The sequence below is a fragment of the Mustela putorius genome, unplaced genomic scaffold, assembly GCF_011764305.1.
Source record: "Mustela putorius furo isolate JIRA1106 unplaced genomic scaffold, ASM1176430v1.1 tig00003942_pilon_pilon_pilon, whole genome shotgun sequence".
Classification (NCBI taxonomy): Eukaryota; Metazoa; Chordata; class Mammalia; order Carnivora; family Mustelidae; genus Mustela; species Mustela putorius.
Window position 1 is genome coordinate 9,697,632 of NW_025422087.1, and position 12,642 is coordinate 9,710,273.

Genomic DNA, 12,642 nt, shown 5'->3' on the forward strand with positions numbered 1-12,642 from the left:
TACTCAAAATGTACAAGTTGGAATTGTAAACATCCCTCAGAGGTAGGACTTCTGAAAGAATGCAGTAAGGATCGCCAAAGAACTGCTCCTCCAAAAAACAATGAGAACACTAGCAAAAATTGTCAAAATCACTTTTCCCATTCACTGGAAAGTAACCAAAGGCTTGCAACAATCCAGAGAGCACTAATATAAGAAAAACTATATAAATCTTTATGAGAATAGCAGGCTTTTTGTGATTTAGCTTGCTGTGTTAGTATCCAGTTCTCCTCAGCTCTGTGGTGTCCTTGAAAATCCATATCCAGAAAACTGTGGTAGCTGTGAAAACCAGCAGCATAGCAGCACTGGAAGGAGGTCAGAAAGTCCACTGAGCACTGTATCAGACCTGTCTGGAAGCTCCCTGGTAAAGCTTCGTTCACAGAGTTTGTCATTATTTAACCTGGTCAGAGCTTGCCTAATGAGAAAAGTCCTGGATATTTTTTTGAAATAATCAGCAGCATCTTTTTAAAAAAATATTGGAACTGCCCAAGGTGGCAGTACCAGTTGGGCTAAGTAGGAGCCTTACCAAAAGCCTAAAGGAAAACCTGAGAATGAGATGTCCATACTCTGGGCTGTATTCAGGTCCAGGAAAGACCTGAGAAAGCCCCAGTCACTCATCTCTGGATAACCTTGAAGGCTCTGTTCAAGCAAGAAATGAAGGCTGAGGGAGAGTATTGAAAGCATGCCCTACTGCACATCCAAAGCCTCTGGCAAAGAGTGGAAGATTTTGTTTGTGCAAGATAAGTAAAGCAGTCTCTATCTAGTCATTAGCTGATGACTAAGCTAACTGAACAGAAACTTCTGTGGCTGCAGGTGTTATGGGAATATCAAGAAATATCAAACAAAATTCTATAAAATTTTATGGTAGAATTTTATAAAATTTGTTTGGAAAAGTCAATAAGTAAGCAGAACAACAATGAGCCCTGTGGGAAGGGTCTGATTTCCAAGATATCCACATTATATTTAAAAATTTTCAACAAAAATTTTCTGACGCTTGTAAAGAAAGAGGAAAGGATGGCCAATTCACAGGGGGGAAAAAACAGTCCTTAGAAACTGCCCCTGAGGAAGCCCTGATGTTGGACTGACTAGATAAATATTTTAAACCAGCTGTTGTAAAAATGCTCAAGTAATTAAAGGAACACTTTTCTAAAGAATTAAAATTTGGTAATGTCTCACCAAAGAGTATCAGTAAAGAAATATAGAAAAGAATTCAATAGCAATCTGGAGTTGAAAATTACAATAAATAAGAATTCATTAGAGGGGTTCAACAGAATATTTGAGTTGGCACAAGAAGGAATCAATATACTTGAAGACAGGTCAATTGCTGTTATCTTACTCTGAGGAACAGAATAAAGAGAAGAATGAAGAAAAGTGGAATGAGAAAAGGGGAGAGCCTCAGGGACGTGTGAGACACCATCAAGTGAACCAACATACAAATAATGGGAGGCTAAGAGAAGACAAGAGGCAGAAATGGGAAGAAAGAATTTTTGAAGAAAAAGTGGCCTGATAACTTTCCTAATTTGATGAAAATCATCAGTATGCACATCCAAAAAGCATGTATTCCAACTAAGATAAACTCAAACAGATCTATACATTATAATAAGAACTAATTAGAAATACCTTTTGGCTCCTAATTGTTTCTCCTGAATTATAATTTTGTCTGTTATGGGTATATTCATTGAAAATACCGAATTCCTGAAGTTGTATTCTTATACTTTTAATGTAACAAACAAAATTAAATCATATATAAATAATTGCAAAAAACTACTCAGTGCTTTTGCAGTCTTTGTTGTGTAAAATGAATAATAACAATTTTAAATCTTACATATGGCAGCTTTTTCTTTCTTGGAATTCAGGTTAATTTTTGTGTAACTTGGCATTTGGGGATTTAATATAAAAAATACAAGTTACATATAGTTTTTTATATTTTAAATTACTCTAAGGTGATTTAATTTGCTTAGTATTACAACTTGAGCAAATAATAAGATTTTTAGTGGTATACAAAAAGGAGCTGTATGTTCCTTTTTTTTTTTTTTTTAAAGATTTTATTTTTTATTTGACAGACAGAGATCACAAGCAGGTAGAGAGGCAGGCAGAGAGAGAGAGAGGAGGAAGCAGGCTCCCTGCTGAGCAGAGAGCCCGATGCGGGACTCGATCCCAGGACCCTGAGATCATGACCTGAGCCGAAGGCAGAGGCTTAACCCTCTGAGCCACCCAGGCGCCCTGTATGTTCCTTTAATGTTATTTCTTAAGTAGTTTGGAAAATAGCAATTTGAATAATTTAATAGGTAAGACATTGAAACACTTTATATATACATCACTGTAAAACAAGATTTTTCAAAAAATATTGTGATAAATGAGGTCCCATACAGAAATCATTTCATCTGCTGCAGTTAACCCTATATGTTTTCTAAAATATATTAGATGTACTCATTAGGTTCAATGAAAATCAGTAAGAAAAAGAGGCATCTGGCATCCAGCTCCATGTTTCTTATAAGGTTAAGATCACTCAGACCAGTCATGTTTCTGCTTTGTGTACTAATGTGCCTCTTGCTGTAGAAACTGATGAAGAATGATTGAAAAATTACAAATCCATTGTCATTGATATAACTGGCACAGCTGTAATCATTTGTACTTTCTTGTTCATGCTTAACATCCTATTGAAGTCACTTGGGTTAAATCCTCAGAGTACTTAACTGTCCGAGAGAAGCAGTCTGGAAATGCAATATAAATTATTCAAACTGAAGTTGATGCTATAAACTATGAGCATGCTCTGTAAAAAATATTAATGCGTGATGGGAAGTTAAGGTAGGCTTTGAATTACTGATCTCTTTTTTATTTGCAATTACTATTATAAAATTTTCCAATGGTGTTTATTTTTATTTCTGCATAATATGATAATAAATTATGCTTTGCAGAGTTTATTGATTTGAATAGAATTCTTATTGAAATATCAAAAACTGCTTCATTTTGAAATCATTGATTTACCAGCCTCAGTAAACATAAATTAGAATTATATTACTGTGTAAATATTTTAATGAGTCATTTGAAAATATTCCAATATTCAATTTTAACAAACTTAATTGCATTTTATAATTAAGAGGTCAACATTTATATTGGAGTTTCAAGTATCTAGTAGTGAGTTATAGATTGTCATTGTTCCCTGAGAGTTCATTGAATGGAAAAGCAAAAAAGTATGTAGTTGATGGAAAAATCTTATTATATTGTACCTTGTGGACACTAAATCAAGGATTTTATTTTAGATATCCTGTTTTTAGCAAAATTCTTATATTTCAGGTTCCTATACTACTTATATTTTTGTGTAGTTCTTAATGTAAAACATGCCATAAATAAAGACACTGAAACATCACATTAGGATAAAGTGAAACCCTTGGCCAAATCTGTAAATCAGCCAAGTTCAGACTAGGTGCTAGATTTGACTATATGCCTTTTGAGAATTAAATTCTGAAAGAAAATTTAGCTCATGCTGGTAACCATGCCACTGTGATTTCTTGTTAGAGTTCTTATTTTGTTTCTGCATTTACATTTTCTGTCCTATTGTTGTAGAAGGTATTTAATTTCTATTTAATTGCTATTTAATTTTGTACTGATTTTCTACCACAACTGATTTTTCTCCCCAAATATATAATATATAAATGCAAATGTGCATTAAATAAATTCAGTAATACCTCCAATAGGGGCAGTAACTGCCTTAGCAATTGTTCTCATTCTTTATTCCCAACTTACTTCATCAACTTTTCAAAAGTATCAATTATCATCTCAATTTGAATAATCCCAAAATACATGGCTGTATTTCTTTTGACTCAACAGCTATAAATATTTCAGAAATTCTGCACTCAATTAATTTCAAAATTTAACTCATTGTATTTCTGAACAGGAGCACCTGGATGACTCAGTTGGTTGAGTATCAGTCTCTTGGTTTCAGCTCAAGTCTTGATCTCAGGGTTGTGAGATCAAGCCCCATGTAGGGCTCCATGCTCAGTGGGGAATCTGCTTGAGATTCTCTCCCTCTGCCCCACCCCCATTCTCACATACACATGTGTGCTATCTCTCTCACAAATATATAAATAAATCTTTTTTAAATTTTCTTTTCTTTTTTTAGATTTATTTATTTTAGAGTGAGTAAGCAGGAGGACAGAACGAGAGAGAGGGAGGGAATGAGAAGGAGAAAATCTCAAGCAGACTCCCCACTGAGCATGGAGCCCTGCTCGGGGCTTGATCTCAAAACCCTGAATCATGACCCAAACCAAAACCAAGAATTTGATGCTCAACTGACTGAACCAACCAGGCACTCCCCCTGCCACTATTTCTGAACAAAGTTTCTTATCTTTTGCTTTCTTCCTCACTTAGTGCCATGTCTCCATTGTTTTTCTTAAGCTAGATATTCCAGGAACATCTTCATTCTTTTCCTTCCTTTTTTATCCCAAATGCTATTATTCAAAGTCTTAATTTTCTGTCACAAGGTTTTATAGAAAATCTGAAACTATTACCTTACCTCTTACCTTTTCCTTCTCCAGTGCTTTGCCAGGAGTATTATTAAAATTATCTGTTTTCTCAAAACTTTCATGTAGTTATCTTAATTTTTAGTCTTGGAACAATTAGGTTTCTAATATGTCTACCTGTTTTTCATGTTGGTCATCTGGTGTTTGAATATTATTGTCTTGTTCTACTGATTAATCTTTCCTGTCAATTCTAACATCCTTGAGCAAACAAATAACACTATTTAAGGAAAATGACAATAAAACACTTAGTTGTGAGAGATGTATATTTTTAGCCAATTCAAATGGATATTGTATATTAAGTTGAATAATATGAAAATGTTATTTTTTTAAAGTGATGTATGTATCTAATACAGTTTGAATCAAAAGGAAAGGAGAATTGAAAGAAAACTTTCTTTTGGAACTTGACAGAATTATTCTGAAATCTGGAAAAATTAATAAATTCACATACTAAGTAAATTTGGATGTCATGACATTACTCTACATTTAAGAAATTAACAAAACTGTCATAGAGTCTAAGAGTCAAGCCCTGTTGCTAAAGAAATTTCCTCCACATTATGTTTAATCCTTTAGCATGTGTGTATAAAACTTTGAAAAAATTATGATCCTACCCCAAAAATAGTATTGCCAAAACAACATTTCTCTGTGTTTTTATTAGAGACTTGACCAAAGGTTTTATGAGATGTTTTGCTGAAATCAAAATAGCCTATTTCCTGTTGGACAGTCTTCTGATTTCCTGTCCTAAAAACATTTCAAAAGAAAGAAACAACCAACCAAAGTAACAAAAATCTAAGGGCAGTTTTATAGAACTTACAGATGTTCATTTTGAAGAGATCTTAGAAATAACTTACTCTGCGCTTCTTGTTTTACAAAGGATAAACTTAAATATAAATCAGAGTAAATCAAGTACCTAACATTGATTAAGTATCTACTTCATATTGGACCTGCAAGTAATTTACCTATAGTATCTTATTTTCTTCTTCCACATCACTTTATTAAGAGCTGTTATCCCTATTATACCTAGATTACATCAATTTTCAAGGTCATGATTTAGAATTTGATAACATTTTATTATATAGGGAACTTCATTGTATTAACGTTTGTATAATGAGAATGATAGGCATATAACATTTTAAAGATGTCTTTCTGTTTTAATTGATAATGTATGTGTATTTCATATCTGTATATATTTTATCTGCTTCAGTTTTCACAAATTGAAATTTATATTTATTCACAAAGAATGAGTATTCCAAAATAATTGTTCTTAAAGGCACATATAGGGGTGCCTGGGTGGCTCCGTGGATTAAGCCACTGCCTTCGGCTCAGGTCATGATCTCAGGGTCCTGAGATTGAGCCCCGCATTGGGCTCTCTGCTCAACAGGGAGCTGGCTTCCTCCTCTCTCTCTGCCTGACCCTCTGCCTACTTATGATCTCTCTCTTTCTGTCAAATAAATAAATAAAATCTTTAAAAATAAAAGGCACATATAAGCTAAATTCTTGAGGATCATTATTTTCTTATTAAAGTATTTATTCTTTTGAAATAATCATTTGGCATGCTTTTTGCTATTAACACTGCAGAATTTTAGGTGTAATATTATGTGATTTTAAAATAATATTTTTAACTAGTTTAAGTATTTTAACTATATATTATATTAATGGTTATTGAAATACCAAAAAGGTATAAAACGACTTTATATTTTTAAGGTAATATTAGAGAAGTATAATAATTTCTCTTACATGTTTGGTAAATGACAAAGGATAAAGGGGAACTTCATATAATAATTATTTGTAAGCTGTTATAAGAAATTGTTGTGAGTACTATTTCTCCACACTTTTAAAGACATCAGTTTTGAAGTGCCACATGGCTTTTAAAAGAAATAGGGTTCTGTTGAGGCTTCCCGAACAAAGTGGCAGATGTACATGGATGATATGTTTCAATCCAGTTGTGTTGTTATGCACATCCACTTAGCAGATTTTTCTTTGTTTCCCACAGGTCTTATTTTCTTTATTCCAATATGTGAGAATATTTTATTAATAATACTGAATTTTCACTTGTGAAGCTTTTTGTTTAAACCAGTTTCTTTTATTACAGAAACTCCTGCTACATTTCCAGACACTATAAAGGAAAAAGAAACACCAACGCCTGGTGAAGATATTCAGCTAGAAAGTTCCATTCCACATACAGATTCAGGAATTGGAGAGGAGCAAGTGGCTAGCATCCTGAATGGGGCAGAATTGGAGACGGGCACAGGCCCTGATGCCATGAGTGAACTGTTATCCACTTTGTCATCTGAAGTGAAAAAATCACAGGAAAGCTTAACTGAGAACCCCAGTGAACTGTTGAAACCTGCACCATCCATATCTAGCATTAGTCAAACCAAAGGCATCAATGTCAAGGAGATCTTGAAAAGTCTTGTGGCTGCCCCAGTTGAAATTGCAGAATGTGGACCTGAACCTATTCCATACCCAGACCCAACATTGAAGAGAGAAGCGCAAGCTATTCTTCCTATGCAGTTTCATTCCTTTGACAGGTGGGTACCAAACTTACTATTCATAGTGCTCTAAACACAGAAGGAAAACTAGAGTTTATTTTTAAAAATATTAGAAGGAGCTCAAAAACCTTATATTTAGTAATATAAGTATTACTAAAATACAAAATTACTAAAATGCTAAAATACAAAGAATATCAAATATCAATTTATATCAATATATATCAATTTATATCAATATAAAAACCAGATCTCATAGTAAAGCACTTAAATAATACATCTCAAAAAAGATGTTTCAATATGGTATGCAAGACAGCATGTTAAATTCAGAATAGGGAAATGCAGATTCTGATTATAATCCATCATCAGTGACTACACTACCTTGAGGAAGTACTTCTGTCTTTTTGGATTTAATTGTTTCATGGATAAAATGGGGGAGGGATAGGTCCTATCTCTCTGGTCTAATCTGGCTCTAAAGTTCCTATATCATAATACTAAAAACTGTAATAATTGCTGGAGACCAAAGAAGCTTCCTTTAAGTAATAAAATTCAAATTCGAGTTTTAAATCCAAGGATGGAAAAAATTTGAAAATGTGCATTATCATCTGAATATATGTGTGGAATTTTCAAAATCAATGTAAAAGCCATATTTTGAGGCATGTGTTTGAAAGTAAATATTGTTGAAAGGCATTTTAAGTTTCTAAACTATAAGGTGGCTCATATATCTGCACTCAAATGTTAAATCATACAAGGGTTTTAAGTTGAGGACCACCAGACTTTATTCTGTTCCATTATATATGCCATAAAAATGATAGTCCACAGAAGCAGGATAAAACATTTTAGAACCTAAGAATTTGTTCATGTAATTTATCCTACTATTTAAAAACTTATACAGCATAAGAAACAATATTTGAGGTTAGTCATAATTACTAATAGTACTTAACATTGATACTGGGACTAATATTTACATATTAGCATGTAAACTAAAGAATGTGTTTACCATCTGAATTAAATTGTGGTTGAAGTTAAAAACACTTTCCCCACCCAAAATTTATATGTGTGTGTAAGAATTGTAAACAATTGTTTTTTAGAGAGAAAAATTCAAGTTAGAAAATCAAATGGTTCTTAAAACGGAGTGTCAAAAATAAACACATAATCAAAATGTACTAGCTATTCTGTTTTGTTTTTCCAAGATAGCCATACTGCTTTGTACATTTTTTAGTATTAAGGGTTAGAGGTATGGCAGTAAAGGCATTTTCAGTTAGGCAGATTATCTTTTTTATATATAGATATTAATTAAACTTTTACCTTTAAAGATTTTAATACCTGTCCTACAGATACTTCTTGAACATTTTATTGTGAAAATATAAATAGCATCAGTCATCATGTTGATATAAAGATGGATAAAAACAGTGTTTTCTACATTGAACTTAGAGAGTGGTAAATGGAGATGAAATGTTTGCAAAAATTGTCACACAAGTTAAAATGTGTTAAGTCTCAGAATTTTAAAAAACTGAAAAAAGGAGGGTTAGAATGTAGGAAAATATTTTTTCTAACAGTTTGTGTTAATATTATATTTGGATATTCATTCATATAGTTTCTTGGATGTTGCTTATGTCATCTCAGATTGATGTCCTCTATTTCACGTATTCAGTTTATGTCTCCTGGATATATGTGCATCTTTCTTTATAAGTGTATGTAAACATGTGTATGTAAGTATCTGTAATTGTATATATTTATAAAAATGTTACAGTAATTTAACTTAGGATCATAAAAATTTTGTGTTCCACTTACTTTTCAATTATATATTTAAATTTTGTTAGAATACAAAACAAATAAATACAGAGAATTATTCTGATTTGCATAAGAGAATCCAGTGAAATAAAAATTCAACATTTTTTGTTTTAATTTGAATTATTCTTAGAACAATGTTTTCATTAAAACAACAAAAGTGCCAATATTCACAGCTACTCAAAATTTATTACACTTTAGTGAATATTGCTTTAAAAAAAATAGAACTTTCCATTTGTTCCTTGTAGCATTTGTGCAAAGTGCAGTGGGAGTGGGATCATTATTCTAAATTGCATAAGTAGAAATGAAATCGAGGCACACAAAGCATACTTCAGTTCTTTTTAGGAAAAGGGTCTCTAGTGTAGTTAATATATGCAGTAGCTCAAGTACTATCAAATGTAAATGATGAGGTGATATTGATGAAAGGAGGGGATTGAGGTCTCAGGGGGCGCTGATGACGGATTGAACAGAAGCGGCCTTGCACTGCACGTAACTCAAGTCTGTCGTCTTCACTGCTCAAAGCCATAATGGGAGGTGGCAGTCTGAAATGAGTTGCCACGGCAAAGAGTATTATTTTTGAAATGCTTTCACACAAATCACTAGGCCCTGCATACAACTTAGTTTCATGCTTTAATGTCATCAGGAGGCACAAATTGGTGTGTCTAATTGTTTGCCACCTGCCAGCAAAATGAGCTGCCAGCCAGCCAGACGGGTTTGATTGTCTGTCAGCCATTCAATAGATTGAGAGTGACAACATCAAAAATTTAACTTCAAACTCTAGAGCTTTGAGCAGCTTTTCAGAGGCATCATCCCCACAAGTGCTTCTGGACAACTGCATTTTTCAATTATACTTCCAATATATTGCTACCATTTGCCTTATCTGTCTTAAGGTAGCTATAATTACATTATGAAGTATATAAACATATTTCTGAAGCACTAAAATCTGAAATCCAAGTTATGACATGTCTTTTAACATCAGATTGAATTCCTTGAAAATAGGATCCAAGATGACAGGACTCAGAAACAAAGTCCTGATGACTACCAGTTTCAAACACAGAATTATCATGGGTCTTACTCTACCAATAATATATTTTTCATTTTTACCTTTAGTTGAAAAATAGCTACAGTCTTAGTTGCTCCTTTCTCTGTAACTAAATCATGCTTCCTGATAATAGTGCTCAATGCCAATGGAGATCACCTAGGATTTTACTTTTGTTAACCAACAGTTTATTGGTTTTATTCTAAGCATGCTAACAATGTATTCTTTATACTCATTCTATACAGCAAATTTGAAAATAGCTTCCTAAAACAACTGATGTAATTTGAGTTATGTTAACTTGTGTTCCACATAGGGTGTTTCTCCCCACTTGGGATGGAGCATTTATGAATTTCAGTTGTGAGATTTATAATATTTTCTTTAGTTAAATTACAACCTCAATTTTAGAAACATTTAGACTTACCTAAAATAAAACTTTTCTGTCAGTATTATTTTCTCACAATGTATTATGAAATACTGTATAAATAGTCTTATTAACATATCTGGAAAGTACTGATGCTTTTTCCTCCATTTCTTCCAGTCATCACTTGTGCAGATTTTCATAAATGTCTGATTACACTGAGTGGCCCTAACAAATTCGTTTTTATGATTGCAAAGCACTGAAAATGCTAGCAATTCACTGGTACTATTCTATAGTGAGGAAACACTGTATGTAGAGAAAATACAGTTAGGAAATGATAACATTATCATGGTTTTATTTTGGAGAGAAGTGCTTAATAATCTCATCATAGAACACATAAGCCAAATTGCGAAGTTCCCCAGCAATGCAATCTCTTTTGATAGATTTAAATATAGATTTATAATTTATAAAATACTCTAGCTGAGCTATATTTTTTATACATTAGTACCTGTGTAACTTTTAGGTTGGTGTAATGCTTTTCTCTAAAACCACCAATTAAGTTTTATCCTATCTTTTATGTTAAGATTGTAATCTTATATGTCCACATGATTTTATTTTTGGACATTTTGGTATATATTTGTGATTTAGGTCAGTCTTAATTCCCCAGGGATTTCTAAGCTATTTCTCCGCACCTCCCCCCCACGCCTTAGTTTGGACAAAAGATGGGGGGGGCAATATGCTTCTTCCTTTTAACTGTTACTGTGTTTTGGAAAATTATTTTATGTCTGGGATATAACAAAAAACTCACAATTGTGTTGCTTCTCTGGATAACAAACATCGATCTTTCATGATTTATATTTCATCTCTTTTGATTTTACAATCCCACTTATATTTGAATCACTGGGTTTGATAAGTTCAGGCAGAATGTTCTGTATATTTTTCCATTCAAACCTAATTTCCTCACTTTCAAGTGTTTTATTCTCTGAATAAGAAAATCTCTAAAATAAAATTTGTAAATATTATAGGACTAAAAAAGCAATATAGATAGCCTTTATATTATTAAACTTAAAGAATAAGATTCGGGTAGCTATTTTCTCTCTAGCTTTCTAATATTAACATTTTTAACATTAATGCTAAGGATGACAATTTAGGGAAAATAATAAAGAAATGTTTGATATACGTGATGGAATCTACCTACATTGATTAAAGATTATTAAAAATTACAGTTACTGCTGAGGACTTCCATTTCTCTTCCTTTATTAATTTTTGTGAAGTGTTTTGCTTGTATCACTTAAAGGATGAACAAGTAATTGTAAGCCAAACTGATTAAAAGTCTGCCAACCTTTACATTTCAAGGTATCTATGAAGTCTAGGCACTGAAATTCCAGCTTTCATTATGCTCCCAAGTGTCCTGGGTATAGTATTTTAAGGCCAGTTGCCGGAAGATGCAGTTTTGACTAAGCATGATGGTATCCTAATGTCCCTAATGTTACCTTTGTCTCTCCTGGCATTTTCACAGACAAGTCAGTGAACTGAAAAAGTATCTCTCTTTAAGGAGTAGATTAATGAAATACTCAATTATTTCTTATACATATTTTTTCATTGGTATTCTAAATATTTTACAAAATAAAGACATATAAAACATGAAAATGTCATAGCAGTAGCCTTGTGATATCTGATGAGCTGCAATAAATTGTAGTGTCAGCCTAAAGTCAGTAGCATTGTTTCTTTCCTAAGCTTCAATTTTTTCTTTCCAGATAAATGTTTAGCATTTATATAAGCCTTGCTAGGGAAGAGTGTTAATCTGGAAATTAGGAGAATTGGTCATTAATAATGGATCTCAATAATAATAATAATGGATTACAAAATTAGTTGTGTGATATTACTTTTATTCTCTTTGGCTTTGTCAGCATATAAAATAATGCATTATTCCTTAAAAGTCCCATAAAGTTCCAAACCCTATCATAAATGAAATGATCTTGTAATGAGTCTTAAAAAAGTAGCAGATAGCTATTTTTGAACTTGGTTAAAAGACCTGAGTTCCAGAAAAGATAGGACATGTCCATTCCCAAAGCTATCAGCTCACTTTAGGACAAAGAATCTCAAGTGGATTCTTTGTCTTATCTCCTAATTGGCCTCACTATTTCCAGGTCTCCACCACCCCAGCCAGTGTATCTTCCACATTTCTGCCAGAGTCATTTTTCTTAAATGCAAAACTGATAAAAATTCTGAAATAATTTTTGCTTATTACAAAATATATTACAAAACAAAAGATGATGAACTTCTTAGTTTGAAACGTCCTTACCTTTTATCAGTGATAAGGATGTATTTTCAGTTCCTTCAATCTACTATGTTTTTTCCTATGTCTTTGCCTCACTAAGGCTTTATTACTGAACTTTTTCTCCTCTT

General features: G+C 32.6%; 1 protein-coding gene across 11 annotated transcripts in view; it reads left to right on the forward strand.

Annotated features, from left to right (window-relative positions):
- Positions 1-12,642, forward strand: part of NBEA (neurobeachin) — a 678,500-nt gene that overhangs the window by 243,850 nt on the left and 422,008 nt on the right. For all 11 annotated transcript variants that reach the window (XM_013044893.2, XM_013044895.2, XM_045069766.1 and 8 more), the window contains one exon: positions 6,649-7,087. In XM_013044893.2, the coding sequence (XP_012900347.2) occupies positions 6,649-7,087 (439 nt within the window). The remainder of the gene's footprint in view (positions 1-6,648; positions 7,088-12,642) is intronic.